General features: G+C 53.3%; 1 protein-coding gene and 2 non-coding genes across 3 annotated transcripts; 1 reads left to right on the top strand and 2 right to left on the bottom strand.

The window, feature by feature from the left end:
- The first annotated feature begins 12,263 nt into the window (after positions 1-12,263).
- TRNAM-CAU (transfer RNA methionine (anticodon CAU)) lies at positions 12,264-12,335 on the top strand. Its single transcript has one exon. It is a non-coding gene; the product is annotated as a tRNA-Met (tRNA).
- A 5,254-nt stretch (positions 12,336-17,589) lies between these two features.
- NOP53 (NOP53 ribosome biogenesis factor) lies at positions 17,590-25,673 on the bottom strand. The gene is made up of 12 exons (XM_068992358.1): positions 25,450-25,673; positions 24,955-25,019; positions 23,239-23,347; positions 22,447-22,646; positions 22,008-22,078; positions 20,867-20,962; positions 19,623-19,727; positions 19,323-19,523; positions 18,806-18,981; positions 18,513-18,579; positions 17,742-17,818; positions 17,590-17,650 (listed from the first exon to the last, which is right to left on the bottom strand). The coding sequence occupies exons 1-12, from the start codon at positions 25,671-25,673 to the stop codon at positions 17,590-17,592; spliced, it is 1,452 nt and encodes a 483-aa protein (XP_068848459.1).
- Positions 18,365-18,475, bottom strand: LOC138097247 (small nucleolar RNA SNORD23). Its single transcript, XR_011146453.1, has one exon. It is a non-coding gene; the product is annotated as a small nucleolar RNA SNORD23 (small nucleolar RNA).
- Positions 25,674-26,941: the final 1,268 nt, after the last annotated feature.

Below are 26,941 nucleotides of genomic sequence, written 5' to 3'. Positions count from 1 at the left end.
AGCGCGGACCATGCCAGGAGAGGGGGGAATGAGGAGAGGCCTCCAGAGTGGAGGCGAGAGGCACCCTGAAGCCCACCGCCCTGAGCCCCCGACGCAAATCTTACCCCAAGCTCCCTGGGAGGCCAGGGAAAACCCCGGCAGAGGGGGTCCTCAAAAGAGTCCTCTGCGCACCCCGCTCCCGGACCCCCCCTTCTCCGAGCCAGAATGGTACGGTCTCAAGGGGCGGGGGTTCAGGGCCAACAGCTGCTGGTTGCAAACGGAATTGCAACTGACCTTGCTCGTTTCGCTGGGAGGACCTTGAGGGCGGCTTGAGGGGGAAAGGGGGCCGAGTTCGTAAGGATTCGGGGTACACATGGGCGGCCCCTGAAGCTGTTTTTTTTCAATGAGCGGTCCGGGGGACCCGCTGCCTTATTAAATAAAGCCTGGCATACAAACCTGGGCGCCGCCTGATCGGCACTGAAGTTCCCCCCCCACCCCGCCCTCTCCCCGCCCCCGCCCTCTCCCCCCGCCCCCGCCCCCGCCCCCGCCCGGACCAACTCACCCACCCTTTTGCGCCTTCCAGACCTTTTTGAGGCAAGGGGGTCATGGAAAGTGCTAGAAGTTGGCAGCTGAGGTATAAGGGCTTTAGAAAGCCGATGCATCTCTCAGCCTCAGTTTTCCTCTTCCGGGCATAAATGCCTCCAGAGAATGATTACCCATTTAACAAATACCTATTGGGTACCTTGCTGCAGTCATAGGTTCTGAAGATACAGCTAAGTTCAGTCGCTCAGTCGTGTCCGACTCTTTGCAACCCCATGGACTGCAGCAGGCCAGGCTTCCCAGTCCATCACCATCTCCCAGAGCTTGTTCAAACTCATGTCCATCCATTCGGTGATGCCATCGGAAGATTCAGCAATGAAAAAATAGCCAAAGTCCCTGACCGAGGTCTTCCCGCCCCAGCTTCCGTCTCTGACCCCGTGATGCTCACCTGCCATGATCCTGATGTCTCGGGGCTCCTGGCAGACTAGGTTCAATTCCCACCCCCCATTGCTGCCAGCTGTGTGATCTCAGTGGTCTTGGGCAGGTATCAATATAACCAGCCTGTGATGCAGAGCGGTTAACATGCAGCCGGGCGTAATCAGTGTCCCATAATCAGGTGTCTTTCAGGCTCCCAGGGTGCTTAGAACAAAAACCCAAGCCTTGGGAAGTCCCTGGTGGTCCAGCGATTAGAATTCCAGGCTTTTACCGTGGTGGCAAAGGTTCAGTCCCTGGTGGGGAAACGGGGATCTCCTAAGGGGAAGCTAACATCGTGGCATCTGATCCCATCCCTTCATGGCAAATAGATGGGGAAACAGTGGAAATAGTGACAGACTTTAGTTTTTGCATGCTCCAAAATCACTGCAGATGGTGAGTGCAGCCATGAAATTAAGACGCTTGCTCCTAGGAAGAAAAGTTATGACCAACCTAGATAGCATGTTGAAAAGCAGAGATATTACTTTGCCAACAAAGGTCCATCTAGTAAAACCTATGGTTTTTCCAATAGTCATGTATGAATGTGAGAGTTGGACTATAAAGAAAGCTGAGTGCCAAAGAATTGAGGCTTTTGAACTGTGGTGCTGGAGAAGATTCTTGAGAGTCCCTTGGACAGCAAGAATATCCAACTAGTTCACCCTAAGGGAAATCAGTCTTGAATGTTCACTGGAACATTCAGACTGATGCTGAAGCTGAAACTCCAGTACTCTGGCCACCTGATGCGAAGAACTGACTCATTGGAAAAGACCCTGATGCTGGGAAAGATTGAAGGTGGGAGGAGAAGGGGGCAACAGAGGACGAGATGGTTGGATGGCATCACCGACTCAATGGACATGAGTTTGAGTAGACTCCAGGAGTTGGTGATGGATAGGGAAGACTGGCGTGCTGCAGTCCATGGGGTCGCAAAGAGTTGGACATGACTGAGCAACTGAACTGAACTGAAGGGGAAGCTTGGCCCGAAAGAAAAAGGAAAACAAAAGTGCAACAAGATAAGCCAAGACTTAGCATGCCCCGCCCCTGATTGGCCCCATTGTTCCCTTCTGGTCCCTCTCAGTGCGCTAGCCACATGGAGTCAAGATTCCACTCACCCGCCTCTGGGCCTTTGCACAGCTATTTCGACCCTTCCCTGCTGCCTAATCCTGCTCATCCTCCAGGAATCAGTTCCAACAACATATTGTAGGAGAATTTTTGTATCTTGGTAAACTGTGGCTTCTCCACATTATTAATACATCTGTTGCTGTCATTCAATCGCTAAGTCATGTGGTCAGTGTTTGTGATCCCATGGGCTGCAGCACACCAGGCTTCCCTGTCCTTCACTATCTCCCAGAATTTGCTCAAACTCATGTCCATGGAGTCGGTGATGCATCCAACCATCTGGTCGTCTGTCGCCCCCTTCTCCTGCCTTCAATCTTTCCCAGCATCAGAGTCTTTTCCACTGAGTTGGTTCATCATATCAGGTGGCCAAAGTACTGGAGCTTCAGCTTCAGCATCAGTCTTTCCAATGAATATTCAGGGTTGATTTCCTTTAGGACTGACTGGTTTGATTTCCTTGCTCTCCAAGGGACTCTCAAGAGTCTTCTCCAGCACCACAGTTCGGAAGCTTCAATCCTTCGGCGCTCTCTTTATGGTCCCTCTTTTGACCGTCTTTATGGTCCAACTCTCACATCCCTACAGGACTACTGGTCTTAGTTTGCTAATCATCACTAACATCGCTAAGCACCAGAAACTTAGTGACTTAAACCACAGACATTTATCTCATGGTTCTAGAGGCCGGAAGTCAGCAGTCAAGGTGTCAGCAGGGTTGTTTCCTCCTGAGTGCTGTGGGAAAGAATCTGCTCCCTGCTTCTCCCCTAGTTTCTGGTGTCTGACTGGCAATCTTTGGGGTTCCTTGGCTTATAAGCACATCCTCCAGTTTCTGCCTGCACGTTCACCTGACACGCTCCCGGTGCGCATGTCTGGGTCCAAGTTTCTCCAGTTTACAAGACCCAGTCATTTTAGGTTAAGGCCCGCCCTATGCCAGATGACCTCCTCGTCACTCATTACATCTGCAACAACCCTGTTTCCAAACAAGGTCACATTCTGAGCTGCTGCGGCTTAGGACTTCACAGACGAATTCTGGGTGGGAGATAATTCCAACTGTAACCAATCATTCAGAGTTACCTGACTCTATGGAGTCTGTTTTACAACTCTATAAACTGTAGGTAAGTGAAGGCAACACAAGATACATCTTCTGTTTTTGTTTGCTGGTTCGTGTTTTTTTTTTGGTGGGGAGGGGGGTTGCTGTGCCATGCAGCATGTGGGATCTTAGTCTTCCAACCAGGATGGAACTCGCGCCTCCTGCATTGGAAATTCACGGTCTCAACCACTTGATCGCCAAGGAAATTCCACGATGAATCTTCTGTAGAGGTATGCACATAAATTCTGTCTGGAAGGAAAACCCTACCTCCCTTAGGCCATTTGGTTGTTATGACGGAATACTACAGCATATATGCTTATAAACAACAGATATGTATTGCTCCCAGTTATGGAGGCTGGGAGTCCAAGATTAAGGTGCCAGCATGGTTGAATGAGGGCCTTCTCGTGTTCATGGCTGGCCCCTTCTCGCTGTGAGCTCACCAGGTGGAAGGGACTGGGGATGCCCCTGGAGCCTGTTTTCTAACAGCACTAATCCCACTCACGAGGGCTCCACCTTCATGACTTCAGCCCTTCCCAAAGACCCCACCTCCTCATACCATCATCTTTGGGGAGTAGAATTTCAACATATGAATTTGGGGGAAACACAAATTTTGAGACCATAAGACTCCCCCCCAAATGTTTTGCCTCTACTTGCATTTTTGATGCACTATCTCTGATCTATAAATGCAACTGTTTTTTTTTAATCTTTTTATTTTTTGGCCACACCCCACAGCACATGGGATCTTAGTTCCCCATCCAGGAATCGAACCTGCACCCCCTGCACTGGAGGTGCGGAGTCTTAACCACTGGACTTCTAGGGAAGTCAGTGTGTCTGTTCTTTGAGTCTCCTCTGAACCAGCTGTAACACTTCACAGGGTTAAGTGAAATCTTTAACACGTGTTCACTTTTAGATCTGTTTGAGTCTTGGTTTCCCCAAAGTCTCTCTCCCCAAAATTATCTTCTAACAATGCTGTCCTCAAGGAAGCCCAGCCACACCCCTCAGGCTGGCCAGGGTCCCTGTAGGGCTCCCCATCACTACCCCAACCACTCTGGTTGTCCCAGGTCTGACGCTCTCAAACACGCAGCAAGTGGCTGCGCACAGGGCAAATGCCCAGAGGCTGTTTTGTCGACCAGACTTGAGGCTGAGAATTTGCCAGGGGCCTGAAGAATGAAGCACCCTCTTTATGCCACCGAGAACAAAAAGGTCTCTGTCGCCAAGAAGTGGGGGATGCTGGAGGCATTAGTCATGGTTCTGGGGCTGGGAAACCATTCCTTTCATGCTCACTCTCCCTCACACACACGTGTACCCACACATACACACGCACACAAATGGTAACACACAGCGCTCACCCTCATCTGGCTAAACCACTGCACATCCAGACAAACCACAGCCCAACCAGAGACACAACACAACTCAGCACGTACCTCTATTCTGCTACACAACGACACAAAAACACCCTTCACTCTCAATACACAACAGCCCAGCCCATACCCAGCTGGGATCACATCAACACCTCCAAATGCACAACTCACAGTGACTGCCGCCTCTCCTCGGCCATGTGGTGGAACACACAACTGTACCCTGGACACACAATGACACAACACACCCATGTCCAGCCAGAGACTCAACAGCCCACTCTGAGATCCTGCTCACTGGGACCCACGATTGTATGCAGAGCACACACCACTGGCTTTGGTCATGGACGTTGATACACAACCGCACAGCTGCACACACAGGATCATTAATGCCCCCTGACGTAGGTACACGGCAACAGACAACTCCACCTGCTCCCAAGAGACAAAGGCACACAATTACACAGTAATACCATGATACACATCACCATGGCAGGGACAAGACACACAATGAGACTATACAACCACAGTGCTACCCTGGGAGGCAGACCCCGGCACACAGCAATACAACCACACACACACACGACATTAACTAACACAGTAACCCAGCCAGACTCTCACTGGGATGCATCGCGACTTGAACACCATTGCACAACCACACACCAGCCCAGGGACACACTCAGGCAGAGACACTGCAGCCCAATTACACACACACAGAAGCTCCCCCCACAGCCTTGCAGTGACCCGCACCCAAGCTCCACAGGCCTGGGGTCACAGAGTAAGCAGATGTGGTCCCCGCCTTCTGGGACTCACCTTATGGTCAAGCAGACAGACACGGGAAAACAGAAACAAACAGATTTCGAGAGGCTGTCCCGAGTGCTGGGAAGAAAAATAAAGCCAGGAAGGATGGTGGGGGGTTCTGTAAACAGATCAGGGAAGGCAGCTCTGTTACTAATAAGAGCAGCCAGCCCTTGAATATACAGTGACATAAAAGCCTCCTTCGGGCCCTAAAAGGCAGGAACTGTGATCATCCCATTTTACAGATGGGCAAACCGAGGTACTTGGCTGAGGTCACACCAGGCCTTGTCTGACTGTGGAGCCTGTGCTCTGGACCAGCTTCCTGTCAGCATGATGGATAAAAGCGGGGTGGGGAGGTGGGGCGGGGTGGGGTGGGGTGGGGACTTGTCAGGGACCTCGAAAGCTTCCCTGCTGGCTCACATGGTAAAGAAAGAATATGCCTGCAATGCTTCAGACATGGTTTCCATGCCTGAGTCCAAAAGTCCCCTGGAAAAGGGAATGGCTACCCACTCCAGTATTCTTGCCTAGAGAATCCCAAGGACAGAGGAGCCTGGCGGGTTAGTCTATGAGGTCACAAAGATGACTGAGCAACTGACACGGAAAGCTCCAAGGGGGTGAAGGAGGCCTGGACTTCTGAAAAGCCAGGAGATCCAGCCTCTGCCTCATCCCTGTCGCAGGGAAGATGCTACCCGAGGCTCTGTGTCAGGGAGGGCTTCCTGCAGGAGGAGACTTCTGAGACATAGAGGAGGGAACCTGGCAGTGGGAAGAGCAGAATCTCCCACACCCAGACCCAGCAGGGCGTCGTGCTGCACCCCACCTGCGTCTTCGCCAACAGCCCCGAGGTGCTGCACACGCAGGAGCAGGCGGCCAGTGGCAGCGACGGGAGCCGAGGTACCGGGAGCCCCGGCGGGGGTGGGGAGAAGCCCTCCATCAGGGGTGTGAGGGGGCACAGTGATCTCGGGGTGCCGCTCGCCGTCGGGGGTTACCCCCTCACACCTCCCACACTCCACCTTCCCTGGGGCTGCTGATCTGGGACCCGCAGGTCCCTGGAGCCACACCTGGCTGGGTGGCCTTGGGGGGGTTCACCCCCCTCCCCACATGGTGCTGGCTGCCCTGAGCCTGGAGCCTGGAGCCTGGAGCCTGGAGCCTGTCCCACAGCCTGAAGTATTAGCTGCTCAGTCGTGTCCGACTCTTTGCCACCCTTATGGACTGTAGCCCGCCAGGCTCCTCTAAAATCCCAGTTCATGGGATTCTCCAGGCAAGAATACCAGGGTGAGTGGCTATTTCCTTCTCCAGGGGATCTTCCAGACCCAGGGACTGAATCTGTGTCTTGCGTCTCCTGCATTGGCAGGCGGATTCTTTACCACTTGCGCCAGCTGGGAAGCCCAGCAAGCTGCCCTAGCTGTTCACAAACAAAGCTGCTCTGTACTTTCGTGTATGCACATCTTTGCATGGCCATAGGCTTTCCTCAGGAGGGGTGGTGGTGAGGAGATACCCCTCGTCCAAGGTAAGGAGCAGCGGCTGTGCTTTGCTGGAGCAGGCGTGAAGAGATACCCCACACCCAAGGTAAGAGAAACCCAAGTAAGACGGTAGGTGTTGCAAGAGGGCATCAGAGGGCAGACACGCTGAAACCATACTCACAGAAAACTATTCAATCTAATCACACTAGGACCACAGCCTTGTCTAACTCAATGAAACTAAGCCATGCCGTGGGACCACCCAAGACAGGCGGGTCATGGTGGAGAGGTCTGACAGAATGTGGTCCACTGGAGAAGGGAATGGCAAACCACTTCAGTATTCTTGCCTTGAGAACCCCATGAACAGTATGAAAAGGCAAAATGATAGGATACTGAAAGAGGAACTCCCCAGGTCAGTAGGTGCCCAATATGCTACTAGAGATCAGTGGAGAAATAACTCCAGAAAGAATGAAGGGATGGAGCCAAAGCAAAAACAATACCCAGCTGTGGATGCGACTGGTGATAGAAGCAAGGTCTGATGCTGTAAAGAGCAATATTGCCTAGGAACCTGGAATGTCAGGTCCGTGAACTGAGGCAAATTGGAAGTGGTCAAACAGGAGATGGCAAGAGTGAATGTCAAAATTCTAGGAATCAGAGAACTAAAATGGACTGGAATGGGTGGATTTAACTCAGATGACCATTATATCTACTACTGCGGGCAGGAATCCCTTAGAAGAAATGGAGTAGCCATCATGGTCAACAAAAGCATCCGAAATGCAGTACTTGGATGCAGTCTCAAAAATGACAGAATGATCTCTGTTCGTTTCCAAGGCAAACCATTCAATGTCACAGTAATCCAAGTCTATGCCCCAACCAGTAACGCTGAAGAAGCTGAAGTTGAACAGTTCTATGAAGACCTACAAGACCTTTTAGAACTAACAAACACCCCTAAAAGATATCCTTTTCATTATAGGGGACTGGAATGCAAAAGTAGGAAGTCAAGAAACACCTGGAGTAACAGGCAAATTTGGCCTTGGAATGCGGAATGAAGCAGGGCAAAGACTAATAGAGTTTTGCCAAGAAAATGCACTGGTCATAGCAAACACCCTCTTCCAACAACACAAGAGAAGACTCTACACATGGACATCACCAGATGGTCAACACTGAAATCAGATTGATCATATTCTTTGCAGCCAAAGATGGAGAAGCTCTATACAGTCAACAAAAACAAGACCAGGAGCTGACTGTGGCTCAGATCATGAATTCCTTATTGCCAAATTCAGACTTAAATTGAAGAAAGTAGGGAAAACCACTAGACCATTCAGGTATGACCTAAATCAAATCCCTTATGATTATACAGTGGAAGTGAGAAATAGATTTAAGGGACTAGATCTGATAGATAGAGTGCCTGATGAATTATGGACGGAGGTTCGTGACATTGTACAGGAGACAGGGATCAAGACCATCCCCATGCAAAGAAATGCAAAAAAAGCAAAATGGCTGTCTGGGGAGGCCTTACAAATAGCTGTGAAAAGAAGAGAAGCGAAAAGCAAAGGAGAAAAGGAAAGATATAAGCATCTGAATGCAGAGTTCCAAAGAATAGCAAGAAGAGATAAGAAAACCTTCTTCAGCAATCAATGCAAAGAAATAGAGGAAAACAAGAGAATGGGAAAGACTAGAGAGCGCTTCAAGAAAATTAGAGATACCAAGGGAACATTTCATCCAAAGAAGGGCTCAATAAAGGACAGAAATGGTATGGACCTAACAGAAGCAGAAGATATTAAGAAGAGGTGGCAAGAATACACAGAGGAACTGTACAAAAAAGATCTTCATGACACAGATAATCACGATGGTGTGATCACTCACCTAGAGCCAGACATCCTGGAATGTGAAGTAAGTGGGCCTTTAGAAAGCATCACTATGAACAAAGCTAGTGGAGGTGATGGCATTCCAGTTGAGCTATTTCAAATCCTGAAAGATGATGCTGTGAAAGTGCTGCACTCAATATGCCAGCAAATTTGGAAAACTCAGCAGTGGCCACAGGACTGGAAAAGGTCAGCTTTCATTCCAATCCCAAAGAAAGGCAATGCCAAAAAATGCTCAAACTACCACACAATTGCACTCATCTCACACTCTAGTAAAGTAATGCTCAAAATTCTCCAAGCCAGGCTTCAGCAATACTTGAACCGTGAACTTCCTGATGTTCAAGCTGATTAAATTGCCAACATCTGCTGAATCATGGAAAAAGCAAGAGAGTTCCAGAAAAACATCTATTTCTGCTTTGTTGACTATGCCAAAGCTTTTGACTGTGTGGATCACAATAAACTGTGGAAAATTCTGAAAGAGATGGGAATACCAGACCACCTGACCTGTCTCTTGAGAAACCTATATGCAGGTCAGGAAGCAACAGTTAGAACTGGACATGGAACAACAGACTGGTTCCAAATAGGAAAAGGAGTACGTCAAGGCTGTATATTGTCACCCTGCTTATTTAACTTCTATGCAGAGTACATCATGAGAAACACTGGGTTGGAAGAAACACAAGCTGGAATCAAGATTGCTGGGAGAAATATCAATAACCTCGATATGCAGATGACACCACCCTTATGGCAGAAAGTGAAGAGGAACTCAAAAGCCTCTTGATGAAAGTGAAAGAGGAGAGTGAAAAAGTTGGCTTAAAGCTCAACATTCAGAAAACGAAGATCATGGCATCTGGTCCCATCATTTCATGGGAAATAGATGGGGAAACAGTGGAAACAGTGGAAACAGTGTCAGGCTTTGCTTTTTTGGGCTCCAAAATCACTGCAGATGGTGACTGCAGCCATGAAATTAAAAGACGCTTACTCCTTGGAAGAAAAGTTATGACCAACCTAGATAGCATGTTGAAAAGCGGAGACATTACTTTGCTGACAAAGGTGCATCTAGTCACGGCTATGGTTTTTCCTGTGATCATGAATGGATGTGAGAGTTGGACTGTGAAGAAGGCTGAGTGCTGAAGAATTGATACTTTTGAACTGTGGTGTTGGAGAAGACTCTTGAGAGTCCCTGGACTGCAAGGAGATCCAAGCAGTCCATTCTGAAGGAGATCAGCCCTGGGATTTCTTTGGCAGGAATGATGCTGAAGCTGAAACTCCAGTACTTTGACCACCTCATATGAAGAGTTGACTCATTGGAAAAGACTCTGATGCTGGGAGGGATTGGGGGCAGGAGGAGAAGGGGACAACAGAGGATGAGATGGCTGGATGACATCACAGACTCGATGGACGTGAGTCTGAGTGAACTCCGGGAGTTGGTGATGGACAGGGAGGCCTGGTGTGCTGCAATTCATGGGGTTGCAAAGAGTTGGACATGACTGAGCAACTGAACTTAACTGAACTGATCTGAGGCTTTCCTCTGTCTGGCATAAATACCTAGGTGTGAAATTCCTGGGTCATAGAGGGGTATATGGTTCATTTTTTAAGGAAGCTGCCAAACTGTTGTCCATGGAGGTTGCAACATTTCATATTCCTACAAGCCGGGTGCCAGAGTTCTGGTTGCTTCATCCCCATCCTCATCCTCACCAGCATTTGGAAGACTCAGTTTTTTTTTCATTTCAACATTCCAATGGGCCTGGGGAACTATCTCATTGTGTTAATTTTGCACTTGTCGGGACTTGTCTGGTGGTTCAGTGGCTATAATTTTGAGCTCCCGATACAGGGGGCTTGTGCTTCATCCCTGGTCAGGGAACCAGGTTCCATCTGCCACATGTAACAGCTCACCTGCCACGACTAAAGATCCCCATGCCACAGTGAAGATCGAAGATCCTGCAGGTGCAACTAAGACTCGGTGCAGTCAAATAAATATAATTTTTTTTAAAGAAATGCTTTAAAAATTAAAATAAAATTGCATTTCCCCAAAGATTAATGAAGACTTTTCATGCCCTTTGTTGCCAGTCTTTTCTGATGAAGTGTCTACTTCCTCACATCTTTGGCCCATTTTTTATCGAGCTATTTCTCTTCTTATTAGATTGTAAGGATTCTTCATAGATTCCAGATACAAGTTTTTTGTCAGCTATCTGTCTTGGAAATATTTTCCCGGTCTGTGGCTTGCCTATTCACTTTTGCAACAGTGTCTTCTGAAGAGCAAAAGATTTTCATTTTGATGAAGTCCAAGGTACGTTTTTCTTTCATTATACTTCATGATTTGTGGTTATATAAGGTGTTTATCGGAGAAGGCAATGGCACCCCACTCCAGTACTCTTGCCTGGAAAATCCCATGGATGGAGGAGTCTGGCAGGCTACAGTCCATGGGGTCGCTAAGAGTCGGACACGAGTGAGCGAGTTCACTTTCACTTTTCACTTTCATGCCTTGGAGAAGGAAATGGCAACCCACTCCAGTGTTCTTGCCTGGAGAATCCCAGGGACAGAGGAACCCGGTGGGCTTCCGTCTATGGGGTCGCATAGAGTCGGACACGACTGAAGCGACTTAGCAGCAGCAAGGTCTTTATATCAAACCTATGTGTGTGCGCTCAGTCGTGTTTGACTCTTTTTGGAGTGGGTTGCCATTGTCCTCCTCCAGGGGATCTTCGCCAACCCAGGGATCAAACCGGCGTCTTCTGAGTCTCCTGCTTTGGCAGGCGGATTCTTAACCCATGAGCCTACATTTTCTTAAAGATTAATGGTTTTAGCTCTGCTTTGGGGACTTAGGCTTTCTTTTTCTTATCTGGTTTCTTGTCTCGTTATCACTGCTAGTTGGAGAGATACAGATTCAGCCTGACAGCCAGCGTCAAGGGCGGGAGGTGGGGGCAGCTGGGTCACCAGAAATAATTACTAGCATTAGAAAGGACTGCAGGCAAGATCCGCCCTCCCCTTAGATCAGGGAAACTGACTGATTTTCCTCCCCTAACCCAAAACGTTCCTAAAGCTAGGAACTGCTCTCTCTGCCTAGACTTACAAAGCAGTATGGTTTAAGCTGCTGGTGTCTGCTTCCTTTCTGGAAGTCTGGAATTTAGGTACATGCTGGGTAGACTGTGCCTATATGAACAGCCTCCCCCAAATTTTCGGGTGGGTCCTGAGTCTCTAAGGCGCTTCTCCGCGCGGAAACTTTGAATACAAGTGGCCGCATTTTCGTTGCTAGGGAAACGTGCCGGGGCAGCCCTGCTGGGAGAAGCCAGAGGCAGGAAGCTCCTCAGTGGATGCCCCGGGATTCTCCCCTTTGATCCGCTGCGTGTCCTGCTACATCTCTACGGTATCGACTATACTGTATCAACTCTATATTGACCCCTGTAGGACCTCCTAGCAAGTCGCTGAACACGGGGGTGGTTTGGAGACCCTGACTCAACTGATAACCCTGGGTCAGACCCAGATGGAGAGGGGGCGGTGCCTGAAAAAAAGTCTAAAATGCAAACTACACCATGCTGTTCGCTGTTCCATTGTGTGTGGGCTGCCAGGAATTGCTTTATTAAATTTAAATTCTAGTGCACGAAATGTTAGCAGAGTGGCGCAGCGGAAGCGTGCTGGGCCCATAACCCAGAGGTCGATGGATCGAAACCATTCTCTGCTAGCTGCAATGTTTTGGGGCTTCCCTGGTAGCTCAGCTAGCTGGTAAGGAATCTGCCTGCAGTGCAGGAAACCCCACTTGGATTCCTGGGTCGGGAAGATCCTCTGGACGAGGGATAGGCTAACCACTCCAATATTCTTGGGCTTCTCTGGTGCCTCCGTTGGTAAAGGACCCTGCCTGCAATGTGGGAGACCTGGGTTCGAACCCTCGGTTGGGAAGATCCCCTGGAGGAGGGCAGGACAACCCACTCCAGTGTTCTTGCCTGGAGAATCCCCATGGACAGAGGAGCCTGGCGGGCTGCAGTCCATGGGGTTCGCAAAGCAGTAAGTAGGGAGAGATTGGGCATTTATGGGTATTGATATAATTAATGCAGATTCCAAATGCATATTTCTAGCCCTTGAATGCTAGATTTTTATATCCAACTGCCTACTCGACACAGCCAACTGAGCGTCTAACGGGCACCAGCAATCTGAGTTTCTGATTCGCCCACACCACCTCTGGGCCCCTCTCTCTCCCGTCTTCCCCCATCTTGAAATGACAACTCCAGACCAGGCAAAAGTCCATTGGCTTCTTTGTAGGTCAGCCATTGATGGTGGATTCACTCTCAAAATGTATCCTGGGTGCACCCACCCCTCTGCACCCCGACCTGCCGGCGCTGATGGAGCCACCTCCGGGCGGGGCTCAGGGAGGCCTTGCTTTCCCTGTCTGTTCCCCACACGGCCACCAGGGGACGCCAGTCCGCACCAGCGGCCGCTCACGCCTGGCTTCCTCACCCACAGTCACCGGCGTGGACCACAGTAACTGATGTTCTGACTCCCGCTTACCTTCTGATCTTACACCCTCCTCAAGACGCTCCAACTACACTGCGCTCCTTGCTTTTCCCGGAACACGACCGACACACTGCCTCTTCAGAGGTTTTCTTTTGGGGAGGAGGGGGTTGTGGGGTTTTCCCCTTTTTCAAAAAATTGAGGTTAAATTCACATCTCATAAAACTAACCATCTTAGGCTGTAGGATTCAGTGACATTTGGTACATTCCAGATATTCTTTTTGAAACAATGATCTTGTCATCATTTGTTACGCGAAAGAATGGCGATGGGACTTATGTTTAAACTGTGGTAAAACACACCCTAATCTAACCTTCACCCTTAGAGTTAGGAAGACTTCCCTAGTGGTCGAGTGGCCAAGCTTCTGCTCTCCAATGCAGGGGGCCACGGTTCCAACCCGAGTCAGGGAACTAGATCCCACATGCCCCAACTAAGACCCTGTGCAGCCAAAGACAAATACCGTAAAAATAAATAAACTGGTCAGAGTCATACTGTGTTCTTCCCTATTTTAACAGTTCTCTTAGACCTCGAGTATATTCCCCTGATCATTAAAAATTCTCCCCAAAGACGGTGTTCTCTTAAATGGTGATGAAATATCCTATTGTGTAGACATCCCACTTGTAAAGACCCTTTCTATTGCCTACATTTGGACAGTCTAATTTCAACTGTTCCCAGTCTTCCAAACAGCACAATGACTGACATCTCTGCATTCATCAAGGCATCTTTGTCCACAATCTGAATTCCTTTGGGAAAAAAAAAATGTGGAAAAGCTGGAAAAAGTCTTAAGAAGGAAGAAGAATCCCCTGGAATCCCCCACCCAAGAGACTCTGGGGTTAGTTCAGTGAACCGCAGCGTGGATGTGGGCAGATCCTGTTTGCTTTATTCCACAAAAGAACAGAACACAAACACATCCCGGTTATTACACACGCTTCCGATCCTGGTAACGGCTGCAGAGGCTGGCCTCCCTCCCCCGAGTGGCCCGCCCACCCCACAGCCATTACCACGCTTCCTTCCATTCTGCACAGCCCTCTGACCAACCTGTCTCTACATTATGTTTTTCCCCCAAATTTCCGGCTGTTTCCTTCGGGCATGTTCCCAAGAGTGCAATCAGTGGGTCAAAAGGTAAGAACATGTATGAGCAGTCTTTGGCACGGATTGCAAGTTTCCATCCTTTTTTTTCCCTAACCATTTTTGTTTCTTCCCTAACATTATAATAGCCAACACTCCTCTAGGGCTTACTCTGTCCCAGGCCCTTTTTCTGAGCACTTTTAAGTACAGATTCCACCCTTGGAATAACCCACACTTGGAGACAAGGACTCTGGGGCACAGAGAGGTGAAGTAACCTTCACAAGGTCACACAGCTAGTAGGTAAGGGAGCTGGGATATAAAATCAGAAACTGGCTCCCAAGTCCACACTCCTAACCAGTTTAAGGCTCCTGCCTACAGGTGTTTTTTTTTTTTTTTTTTTGGCCGCACTGTCTTAGTTGCAGCATGCAAACTGTGGCATGCGGGATCTAGTTCCTGGACCCGGAACCGAAACCACGCCCCCTGTGTTGGCAGCGCAGACTCTAACCTAGGGAACCACCGCCAGCAGGTAGTGGTAAAGGATGGAGGGAAGCCCCTAGTAGCTGAAGCTTTAGAAGGCCACCTCACGGTCACTCAGCAGTATCAGTGTACTATCATTGATTCAGTCATCACCCAGCTGGTAGGTTAACTCCACTTTTATACCACAATCAGGCAGATACAGGTTCTGTGGTGCTGGAAGCTTTTTCAACCAGGGGGGCTCACTGTAGGAGAAATACCAAGTTACAAGTTCAAAAGGAGGTGTAGGGTCTTGAAGGGACTAGTGCAATTGGCCTCGAACCTAAGCTTCACCAGCATCATGCTAAATCCTAATGTACTTTCCCCCAATAACTATTAGGAAGATTTTCAGACAGTAAAGCCAAGAGTTTTCCTGGGACTGCCACCTAGATTCTACCATCACAGTTCCGAGCTTGTCTGAAGTCGAGTCTAGGTATCTATCCCTCTCTGACCTGTCCCCCGTTCCCCCTATTTATTTCAAAAGAAGTTGCAGAACACGGGGGTATCACTGCAGCTTGCAAATCGTTTAACTAGAGTTCAGCATTTTCTTTTAATGTAAAGACCGGAAGTGAAAATGTGCAGGAAGACCCACGAATGTCATCACCGACCCCCAGTTTTTGTTATTCCACACAGGTACACACACATTCCCCCAGGGCCATTAAACAGCACTTCCTGAGGACTCAGCATGTGCCCTCCGGTAGCTGGGACGACCCCATCCCCCAGGTGTCCTCATGTCTAGCAGATGCTCTGCTGGCCATCTATGGACATTAACCACCTCCTCCCTTCTTCCAGAAGTTTAGCTTCCTTCAGACTCCCTCCCCAGGATGGATTACTGGGTCAAAAGGCTGAGGCTTAAGGCTTTACCAGATGTGGCTTTCATTTTCACTTCAACTTACCCTCTTCTGACCCCTCCTGTATATACACGCAGAGTTGTTTTCTTGTCTGTACAACACTCTTTTCTATTTTTAAGATGGCAGAAGGGGAGGAACAGCAGAAACCCTTAAATCATGATGTGGGGGGAAGGGGAGGCTCTGACGTTAGTCTCTCCCTTCAGCCATTTGTTTTATAAATTGCCTGCTCTATTTTTATAAACATCTTGTCCTGGGGCAATCCACCTAAAGGCTATGGTTTAAAAAAAAAAAAAAAACAGACGAAGACTCAACACTTCTGGCAAGATACCATGCGTGTATCTTGTAAAAACGAAGAGCCTGGGAGAAATGTCTGTGGCATGTATGATATCTTCAGGTCCGTAATAAGCAGCTACTACAAATAAACAACAGTCCACGAGGAAAACAGTCCAAAGGTTTGGAGAAGCATGGAAGAAACTGCGAGTGATCACCTGAAACGATGCTCAACCTCAGTGGTAATCACACAACAAACTTTAAAAATTCATGAGGCCATACAGTAGTTAGTAGTAGCAGTGTTCTCGCCTGGAGAATCTCAGGGATGGCGGAGCCTGGTGGGCTGTCGTCTATGGGGTCGCACAGTCAGACACGACTGAAGCGACTTAGCAGCATATTTACCAGCAGCAGCAGGCAGTAGGAGAGCTATGAGCAAGCAAGGGGGCGCCTTGGCTGCTGGAGGGCACACATCAGCACAGCCCACGCAGAGAGCAATTTGGCTGAATCCAAACGACCCTTTAGACACTTTCCCTGTAGCCCAGAGATCCCCTTCCAGGTACCTGTCCTACAAACTCATGTGAAATGGCACAGGTACACAGCCATCCCCTTGCAGCTTCACCAGGAGTAATATGGGCCTGGGTGAGTGGAATTCCACGCAGCTGTGGAAAACAATAAAGATGCAGCCCACACAGACGCAGAAAATTCCCCAACATGCGCGACAGGGCAAATTATAGAGCCACATTAATATGACCCTATCCAAAACGCAGAAAAGTGAAAAGACTTCTATTTTCTGACGCCCGTGTATATAATTTAATAGACCCACACAGGGTACGATGGAGCCACTCACAGGAAACTGCAGACAGCTACCTGTGCAGAGAGGTTTGGAATGGAGGGCAAAGGTCAAGGGTGATATTCACCCTTTCTCTGGTACATTTATGAACCATAGTGACGACTTACAGTGAGACCACAGCACTTTACTACTTAGAGAAAAGTCCTTTATGGTGGGGGGAGTGAGGATTAACTCCTACTAATGAGCATCAGTTTCCTCACTTTTGAAAGGGGGACAGATCATTCCTGCCTCCTGAACCAATGGCTGGACAAGGCGGGACGGGCAGGTGGCGGACGTCAGGGGCTGCTCCGGCCCTGTGACGGGGTGCTCTCAAGGGCTGCCTCCCCACCGCTGGATAGCCACCCCCGCAACAGAAACCCAAGCGCACGCAGCCCACACCGCAGGCCTGTCTCCTCCGCCCAGGCCTCTGCCGGCCGGCCCTGGCTTCCCACCAGGCTTCGGTGGAGAGGAGGTCCCGGCACCCACATCCCTGTGTGCTCAGCAGGGCGGCAGGGGGAGCAGCTGCCCCCGGGAGGGAGACGAGCCACGAGTCACGCTCAGCGAGGCCAGAAGTGTTGGTCAGGAGCTGCTTTATTGGGGGGTGGGGGCTCCGGCGTCTCTTGGCAGCTACAACCTGGGGACAGAGGAGAGGCTGAGGGAAGACCAGGGGAGGGGGCCCGACATCCTGTATCCTGTCCAGGTGACACCCTTCTTCTGGCGGGGGGCCCCCCACATCCCCTGGGGCGCGCTCCCTGGCCCGACCCTGGGGACTGATGGCTCTGGTGGGCTGAGCCTCTCCTGGGCTCGGCCAAGGCAGCATCGCTCCGCCCCCGGCCACCGCGACTGGGTCTGGGAAGGGCCCCGGGACCTGCTGCACACCCCTGGGGAGAAGGGTAGCCACTCACTGGATCTCCCGGAACGCACGCTTCTCCACCAATTTCACCTTGTACTTGCGCTTGAACCTGGAGGAGGGAGGAGACAGCAGTCAGGACCACCAGCCCACCCCCTCAGGAAGGTCCCGGAGGCCCGCCCCCGCCGTGGCCCCGCCCTTACTTGGCTCGCTCCCGAGGCTCGATCAGGTTCCTCCTCTGGAAGCTCTTGAACCGGTCACGGAGGATGTTGCCCTCGGGCTGCGGGACACGGAGAGGCCTCAGCGGGCGCCTGGCAGAAACCCTCAGGCCCTGACTTCTCCACGGGGGCCAGTGGGGGGTCAGCCTTGCAGTCCCCCCGTGAACCAAGGCGCCCAGTCCGGCCTCGTGTACACCAGGGACTCGGCCTGGTCCTGAGCTCGTGGGGTGACAGGTACTGACCCGTGGACCAGCCCTGAGGCGGCAGCTGGAGAAGTGGGAACAGGCGGGGCCAGCAGTGGGGCTTGGAGGGTCAGAGGGAGAAGGGTGCACGGTGGCCCGCTGCTCGGACCCCCGAGGCAGGCAGGACTACACAGGGCCCACGGCCGTGCAGGGAGCTGGGTTTTCTCCTGGGGGCACCGGGGAACCACAGCAGCTTCTGAGCGAGGGAAGAACAGGCTTTGCTCTGAGCTTTAGGGAGACCCCTCTGGGACCAAAGACACAGAGGGTGGGGCTGGGGGACCAGGGACAGCACAGGAGAAAAGACCTTCTGGGGGGTCCCAGGCTCCAGCCATCGCATCACCCAGCCCATCACCCTGGGGGACCCCGTGCCCTCAGCCCCCAGGCATTAGCCCCACTGGCCCCGCCTGGGGGTAGCCGTGGTGTCGCCCACAGTCCCTGGCGGACACGGGGAGCAAGGATGGGTGTCATCACTGGGCACAGGCGCCTCCCCTTCAGCGCCCGGTGGGACAATTACCTTCAGAGTCCTGAGTGAGTCAGAGAGCTCTGAGCTGAGCTGCACGTCGATGTCAGGGTCCTGATACCTAGAGGACACGGGGCGGGGTGTCCCGGGGGTCAGCCCAGCCTGGCACACAGGACCTGGGGCTGCTCCCGGGAACCGCAGGCCCAGCAGCGAGGGTTTGAGAACCTGGGATGTTGGGGAGAGAGGGTCTCCCGGGAGGAGCCCAGGCTGAGCAAAGGTAAGAGGGTGCCCGCTGTGGGGTGGGGACCCCTCCCGGCCTCCCGGGGAGCCCCCAGGCCGGGCCTCACTTGAGCCGCCCCAGCCGCCGGGGTTTGTCCGCCTCCGCCAGCCGCTTTGCCTTCCGCTGCTCCCGCCGCCGGGCCAGCTCCGCCAGGCGCCGCGCCACCTGTGCCTTGATCCCGCGCAGCCTGAAGAGCTCCTGGTGCCGGAGGCGGGCGGCCCGCACGGCAGCTTGCTGCGTCCTCTGCGGGGACAGCAGGGTCAGGGGCCCGGCCAGACGCCACCCCGCCCTGGCCACCTGCTGCCAGGTCACAGGCATGTCCCCACGGTGACTGTTTGCGGAGCCCACCTTCCTGACCCCGACTCTGACCCATTTGTCTCTACAGTCCACACACCCTTCCCCAGCCCTCACCCCCAACATCAGCCCCACGGTGGCAGGGGCTTGACCTAGAATGTTCCCCACTGTGTCCTCAGAGAGGAGGTCGGGAACTAGTCCTCCGCTGACCAAGCGGCTTCAGGGATCCCAAACAGCCCCGAAAGACAGGCTGAGCCTGGGAGAAGCAAGCCGGGGCCCACGGCGCTCACCAGCATCCTGGCGGCCTTCTCCCGCCGCCGCTGCTGCTCCGTCTTCTTCTCCAGGGCAGCCGGGCGGCCGGGCGCGGGCGAGGCCTCCCCTCTTGCGGCTGGGTCTCCCGCCTCGGGCCCCTCGTCCGGGCCCTCGCCCGGCTCGCCCTCCCCGTCAGACTCCTCTAGCAGCCCCTGGCACATCTCCCGGAAGGCAGACTCCTGGGGAGAGGGGGCGGGTCAGGCGCGGGCAGGGGGCAGGGCAGGGGGCGGGGCAGGGGCGGGGCGGGCGCCGAGGGCGGGTCTGCGCTCCCCGCTCACCTGGGTAGCGGCCTGCTCCGAGGCCGGCAGGGCCAGCTGCCGCTCCAGCTTCTCGGCCGCCTTCTCCCGCTGCAGCTCCACCTCGTGGGCCGCCCAGAGCAGGTTCTGGGAGGGGACGGGGACGCAGGTGAGGACCCAGACCCGGGGCGCCCTCTCCTCGAGTCACAGACCTGGCCCTCCCACCTCTGAACTGCGCCCCCACCCTGGCCTCCCTGCAGTAGCCAAGGGGCTTCGAATTCTTAACCTCACCCGTTCTGCCCTTTCTCTTAAAAGACGGTCTACTCTGCCCCAGTACATGGAAATTCCTCAGACAGGGTGGAGCGGGGGCTGTCCAAGACCAGGGAAGTGGGGGGTGACCGCTGACTGGCATGAGCCTTCTTTCTGGGCGACGAGAATGGTATAAAGCTGACTGTGCGATGGCTGCCCGACTCTGGATATACCTTGCGCCACTGAACCATGCCCTCTAAGTGGGCAAATCACAGCGGCCTGGGAATCAGATCTCTATCTGATTTTTTAAAAAGAGAAAGACTATCTGACCTCTCCGTGAGTAACAGCCTTAGTGAGCAGCCGTGTCCTCTCCGAGTTCAGCATGGGTTTGCCCCCAGAGACACCACTCCCCAGGTGAGGGTCGCGGCCCCCGCCCAACTGGCTAGGAATCCATCCCCCAGTAAACGACCCTGGTGGGCATTCACGGAGCACCTGTGTCCACTAGTGATCTGGGTTTCTCTTAGGAAATCTGTGCCCCCAACGGCGGGGGTTCATCCTCTTTGCTCGTGACATCGGTGCCTAACAGACACCTATGAGACGAACAGCGACCCTCGCCACCAGTTTCTCCGGCTGCTAAACTACCTTTGCCAACCTGCAAGGCTCACGCGGTCACGTGGTTTGTTGCTCACAGTTGAAGGCCTCTTGCATTTATGTCTGAAACATGCCACGGTCTCCCCCACCTCTGGGCCTTTGCAGATGCTGCTCCCTCTCTCTGAAGCACCCCAGCCTCTCTTACCATAGCAAACCGCCCCCAGTCCCAGTGCTGATGCCGCCTCCTTCAGGAAGCCCTCCGATTCCCAAGGCTGGATCTGACGCTCCCTCCATGCCCCTCCACCCCAGCCCTGCCCACTGTGGGACATCACGGTCCAGGAAGAGGTCTGTCTGCCCGACAGGACTGTGATCCCTGGGAGAACATGCTGACACACTGGCCAAGCACCAACCAAAGAGAGGCCTGGCGGGGCAGGCGGCCGGCGTACCTGGTGGTCCTCAAAGGTTGGGTTGTACGAGGCTCCTGCGGGTGTCACCTCCACAGCAGGTGCCTGGGAGGGCTTGGTGTGCAGATGCTGCGGCCGCTGGAGAAAGACAAGACCAAGGCCGGGTGAGGCCCGGGAGTCCCACGACTCAAGCTCCCGCTGGCACCAGTGCTGGGACCCCAGGCTTGGGAGGCGGCAGAGGCCTCAGCACGGTCCACGGCCTTCAAGCTGGGAGGGGCCTGTGCATCTGAATGACGCAGAGAGGACCGGCACCCTGGGTACGGCGTCCCCAGGACACGCAAGGGCTCTGCTCGCCTTTCCTGAGAAGAGTCCCTGTCGTCCAAGTGGGGGACCCTTGCAAAACTGTGCGGCACAGTCACCAGGCCACCACTGCAAGCAGCAGCCGGGTCAGGCAGAGGGCACAGCCGACAAAGGGCCGACAGACCCTCAGAGCAGGCCCCCGGGAGCTTGTGACGGCACGGCTCCCGGCTCAGCTGAAACCCGCCCATGGGTTTCTAACCGCCCCCTGGGGACCCAAGCACTGGCTCAGCTCTGAGCAGCAACCCCCAGCCAGACCCCCCCCGTGTCCCTGCTCAGCTGGCTCCCACCCTAGCGAAAGCCTGGGGGTCACCAGGCTGCCCCTCCCCAGCCCCCACTGCCCGCCAGGCTGGGTGCTTCCGCCTGAGGACTTCTCCTGGGTCACCCCCCATTCCTCTCCATGCCGGGGTGCCTGCCCCACCACAACCCCACCTCCGCAGAGTGCCCCACAACACCACCGCCCTCCTGTGCAGAAGCACTTGAGATAAAGCTCACAGCCTGAGCTGGGGTCCCCACTGCCTTCTCCCCGCCAGCTAGCCCCACAGGCCTGCCCTCACCTGGAGGCTCCGTCCTTCCATCTCCAAAGGCTCACTCACTACCCCAGGGCTCCAACCCATTTGCAGCATCTTATTTCCCTGTGAAGGTTTCCCTCGTCTCCTTAAAAAATGTCCCACCACTCTGATTCCTCCCTCGGAGGCAGCAGATTCACGGCCTGGCTGCAGCCTGTGCGTTCGTAGTCCTAGGATGCTCGGGCTCTAACACGGCATCTCTATGGCCCCATCCTCTGACCCCTAGCTCCAAGGACGCCCTGCTGACGAACTCTCACCTTCACGCCTTTCTTCTTGGTCTGCTCCAGGAAAAACTCATCCTGGCCCTCCAAGGGCTGGTCCAGAGGGTCTGTGGAGGCAGCAAGGGGGCAGCTGTGGGACAACACCGTGGCCCTGAGGGGCCCCCTGCTATCCCTCCTCCCTTCAAAAAGATAGCACTGAAGTACTTATGCAAAGATAGCCAAGGAAGGACTGAAACTCAGACCCCAAAGAGCCTCGAACGCCAGGAAGAGAGCACATGAATAGGGTCCAGAAAGGAGAAAAGACCCAAGGCCAAGGCACAGGCATCAGTCCGTTCCGGAAAGCAGAGCAGGAACGAGGACAGGGAGCCACTTCAAGACACCTGACTGTGCCGAAGACCCTCAGTGACACCCGCAGGGTGCTCCCCGAGGTCACTCACAACCCAAAGGCCTGGGCCTGGCAGTCAGGGACACTCACTGCCTTTGGCCCAGAGGTCGTAGAAGGGCTGCTGGACGGTGTCCTGGGGCCCAGGCTTGGCTCTGGCCGCTGGGGGGTTGAGGAGCCGGGCCTGCGCTCTGCGCACGTCCCCGGGCAGCTTGCCCTGCTTCGCCAGCCTCTCCCATAGCTGCTCCTTCCGCCTGAGCTTCCGGGCGTTGGGAACCTGGTGGGCAAGGACGCTGGGTGGGGGAGAAGTGGCCCGGAGCGGTGGCTGAGTCGGTCGCTGCCTCTCAGACACCCCCAGCGTCTCCTCCCTCCTGGAGGCGCCTCCTCAGGTTCCTGCTACTCCTCACTCAGCAGCTTCAGAGCCTGCCTCCCACACCTGTCTCCCTGCTGAGCTCCAGACCTGACACCACCACGGCCTTGGGGGCCTCGCCCGGGAGGCCTCCAGGGAACTCACCAACCTCGGCCTCTCTCCACCCCCCACCCAGCCCCCTCGCACTCCTTCAGGATCAGTCAACCAAGCCCTGCCAGACCCTGCTCCCGATTGGGGCGCCCGCCCAGCCCTGCCCTCCGGCCCCAAAGCAGGTCTAGGCTCTTCTCTGCCTGCCCCAGCCTGGCCACAGCCTCACTGCCTCCAATGTGTCCTCCAAAGCCCCTAATCCGACCCCGTCTCCCCACCAGCACCCTTCACCTGTCACTCTCTTTCCCTACAATTCCTTTGGGACCAAGAAGGGAGTAGGGGCCCCACAGAAGGGCATGAGGCCAGACCTGCTGTGGGGGGGGAGTGGGGGAGGAGAGGACGGTCTGGGGGGGTCAGGGGACACTCACTCTTTGGGAGCTGGGACCTTGGAGGTGTTCTCTAGGATGAGGTCGCTCCGGAGGGGCTTCTTGAGAAGCAGTGACCTCTTCTGGCCTTTGGTCCTCTTCTTGTTCAGTTCTGGGGGTGGCAGAGAGCAGAGAGTCCATACTTCAGGCCTCCTCACTACCCAAGAGGGACTTCCTGCCCTTCCCAACCCCCACCCCCACCACTGGAGCCATCAGACCTGCAGGCCCCAGGCTCCCACCTGAGCAAAGAGGCCCCCAAGGGCAGGGCCCAAGCTGTGACCACCCACCACACCCATTTCCTGGGCCAGCTGGAGGCAGCCCTGCGCTGGGGACTGAGACCCACAGCCCTGCAGACAAGGGGCTTCCTGAGGCAGCAGAGAAGTGGCCACAGAACCTTCAATACTAAAAATAAAAAAGTGATGAGGTGACACAAGGCCCAGGGAGCTGGACTCAGGACGGACCCAAGACCATTGATTCTCAGCACCGGGCCATTTCCCACCTTTATTTCTAAAGCATAGTAAGAACTCCAGGACAAAACAAGCTGAGACAGAATCTGTATCCTTCCATTGGCTACGAAACCTGACGGAAGTGACTTTGCTCCTATGCAGCCAAAACAAGAATGTTTAATGCCTACCCTAGAGATCAGATATGATTACAACTGACCACTGAACAACACGGGTTGGAACTCATACCCGACTTGCTTCAATACTAAATACTACGAGAATCCACAGGTATAACACCAAGGATAGAGAGCTGATCACAAATTATATGCGAATCTTCAACCATGTGGGAAGGTCAGTGCCCTGAACCCCTGTACTGTTCGAGGGTCCGTTGCCTTCCAAGATCCCACAGCAGTGATCACCCGAGAAAGCATGCAATCGCTGCCATTGTTTAAAAAAGAAAAAAAAAAACTAAGACAGAATCTATAACTACTTCTTCTTCTATAACTACAGAACAAATCTCACTTCTGTAAAAGCCGATCTCTTTAATAACCCTGTCTTACCTGCTCAAAGACTCCACCCACCCACCAAAGAGGATCCTTCATTTTCCTTAGACCAGATCCCCTGACTGATCTCATAAACGTTCATAAAGGGTACGCTCCTGTAACAGCAGCCTGGTGTTTTGCTTATTAAAGCTACTGGTTTTCCGATTAAAACGCATCTCTTGGCTTTTCTATCCTCTCCTTAAAGAAGGCCGCTTATTCTCTATCTTTCTACGTATTGAGAGTAAACCCTATTATTCACTGAAGGAAACCCTAACTTGCTTCTCCTCCGTTTGTTTGGGCAGGTCCCAACCCTGTACTTTGACAAGTTAAAGCAAGCAGGCCAAGACAAGTTTCTTACCAACTCATTCGAGTTGATCCTTTTGCTCTCATTAAAGCACATCTTAGTGACTAAAAAAGGGCTGTTTCCTGACTAGTCCTTAGTTTGCTTTTCTGCAAATTAACGGAGACCTCCTAAGCTATGTCGTTATCTACCCATCAAGGCAGACCCCTACTGGCTTCTTCTCTAGGCACTGAGATCTCTCTGAAACTTCAGAAAGAAAAGGAGTTATTTAGGTTAGTCATTAGCTTGCTTTCTGCTCCTTTCAGGTCCTCTTGTTTATAGCAGAGACCCTTTTCTGATGGTGTCTGCCATCCAAGCCACGCCGTGTTTTGGAGGCCGAGGTGGCCTAGGTAACGACTAATCGCCATACACCGCCACTGAAACCCCTCCTCACCTTTATCCTTGAAGCCAGTGTCCACGAAGAAAAGTTTCTCATCGGGGGCCTCTGATATCAAGCCACTGGGAGATGGAAATGCAGAATGTCAGCCATAGATGGGAGGGGGCTGCGGAAGGAGCGGGTTTAACCTCTCAGGGGCAGGTTTTCTTATGATGGTCATTCAACCACGCACTAACCGCCTGGAGCCCCCTCCAGGCCAGGGTCCCTCCGTCCAATTTGCAGAATTTAACACGTAAAACGCACTAAACTACAGTGGGTCACTGGACGCACCGACATCAGGAAAACTAGTCGCGGTTTACCTGGGAGTCTCGTATCTGGTAACCTGATCAAGTCTCCCAGCCTCTGGCCCAGAGTCCCCGGCCCACCTGCTGGGTTTCTTCGGCTGTGCCCCAACAGGCGCTCCCAGCCCGCCGGAACTAACCCCAGGCAGCACGGCCTCCCACCTCACTACACAGAACCTGGTCCTGCTGCCGGAAGTCCGGACCTACGCACCCGCTCGTGCGCTCCTGCAGCCGCACGTCCTCCAAGAACTGATCGACCTCCAGTCCCAGAGGCTCTTGAGCGAGCCGCCGCCAGCCTCGCTTCTTATTTCTTGGGCCTCGCCGCCGCTTCCTCAGCGCTGGATCGACTGACGTGGGCCGCAGCCCCAAGAAGCCGGTATCGGTCTCGCTTTTCGAGCACTGCCCGCCACCACCACCATTACTTCCTGCCGCCATCTTGTTAAAGAAAGAACCAGGCCGTCGGCACCCGGAAATCCGGTTTGGGGCATGCGCGCGCCGAAGTCCTTCCCCTTCTCGTGACGTACTTCCTCTGGCCGCCATCTTGGTAGGGTGGCCGGAGCCACAAAGAGGCGTGAAGGCCGCCGTCTTGGTAAAGGATAAATGGCTCCTTCCTCTTCTACAGATTCGGGCCGGGCCTGGCTCGTAGGTTCCGGGTTCTAGCCCTAGGCGAAATACCTTTCCCGACAGTCTAGAAGTACTTTTTAAATCTGAATATTTTTAATTTGCTCAATTTTTTTTTTAAGTCTAGTTTTCTTAAAAAAGTAAAGTTAGATGGGACGTCCCTGGCTGTCCAGTGGTTAAGACTCTGCGCTTCCACTGCGGGATGTAGTGGGGAACTTAAGATACCCCACATGCCCTACTGTGCAGCCAAAAAAAAAGAACTGTCAGGGCAGATTCGGCACCAGGCACATTCCAATCTCAGAACGTTTGACCTGTCAATGTTCCAATCATATAATCTTGGAAATTAAAGAGCTTTCAGAAGTCGAGGTTGGGAGCACAGAAAGTTATGTATGCATGCCGTACGCCAAATGTTAGCAACATAAAATATTAGAACCCTAGAAGCGCAGGCTTAGAATACTGAGCCTCATAGGTTATTCTGGAGATTAAACAAAGTAATATATACAAAGTCCTCAAGATGGAGCTAAACGTTAGCTATTGTTACTGCCTTGCCCCTTGAGATTACATCTTATAACAAATCTAGTCTGTTTACAAATAAGGAAGGAAGCTCAGAGGCCCTGGGGCCCTGGCAAGCGTCCATACGGATCCAGAGCCTCATAAACGCACAGAGAGGGAAAACGCCACTCGGGGATTCACAACGCAGAATTCGGCATGGGAATGGTGATGGGGCCCCGGGTTGTGGCCCTGGAGACCCGCTTACCCATCATCTGGGACTGGGCCAGGGGCGGGCAGTGTGAGAAGTAGGGGGTGTGGTCACCGACTCGCCAGCCTAGCTCTCGAGCGTCCACCAGGGGGCGCCAGGAGCCGAACCACTGGGCGCGCGTGGGCGGGGAAGGCGCGAGGACAGCGTGTCCCCGGGCGCCGTGGGTGTGGCCTGGGTGTGAGTTCGCGGAACCAGGAGCTGGGTCCGCTGCGTTGCGGAGGCCAGAGCCCCCCGAGTGTGAGCCAGCGCGTGCGCACACTTGGTGTTCTTGATGGGCAGCATCACCGCCTCTCCTCCGGGAGCCCGCTGGTGTTACATGTCA

Source organism: Capricornis sumatraensis, chromosome 20, assembly GCF_032405125.1.
Source record: "Capricornis sumatraensis isolate serow.1 chromosome 20, serow.2, whole genome shotgun sequence".
Lineage (NCBI taxonomy): Eukaryota > Metazoa > Chordata > Mammalia > Artiodactyla > Bovidae > Capricornis > Capricornis sumatraensis.
The sequence above is the reverse complement of the archived record's forward strand: the minus strand, read 5'-3'. Positions and strand labels throughout refer to the sequence as shown.

What these genes read in the sequence shown, in the direction of transcription:
- NOP53 (XM_068992358.1), bottom strand. Translation starts at nt 25,673, where the DNA reads ATGGCGGCAGGAAGTAATGGTGGTGGTGGCGGGCAGTGCTCGAAAAGC. An exon ending in CGGAGCAGGCCGCTACCCAG is followed by an intron (nt 19,524 to 19,622) that starts GTGAGCGGGGAG and finishes CCCTCTCCCCAG; the next exon opens with GAGTCTGCCTTCCGGGAGAT. An exon ending in CGGCGGCTGGGGCGGCTCAA is followed by an intron (nt 18,580 to 18,805) that starts GTGAGGCCCGGC and finishes CGTGTCCTCTAG; the next exon opens with GTATCAGGACCCTGACATCG.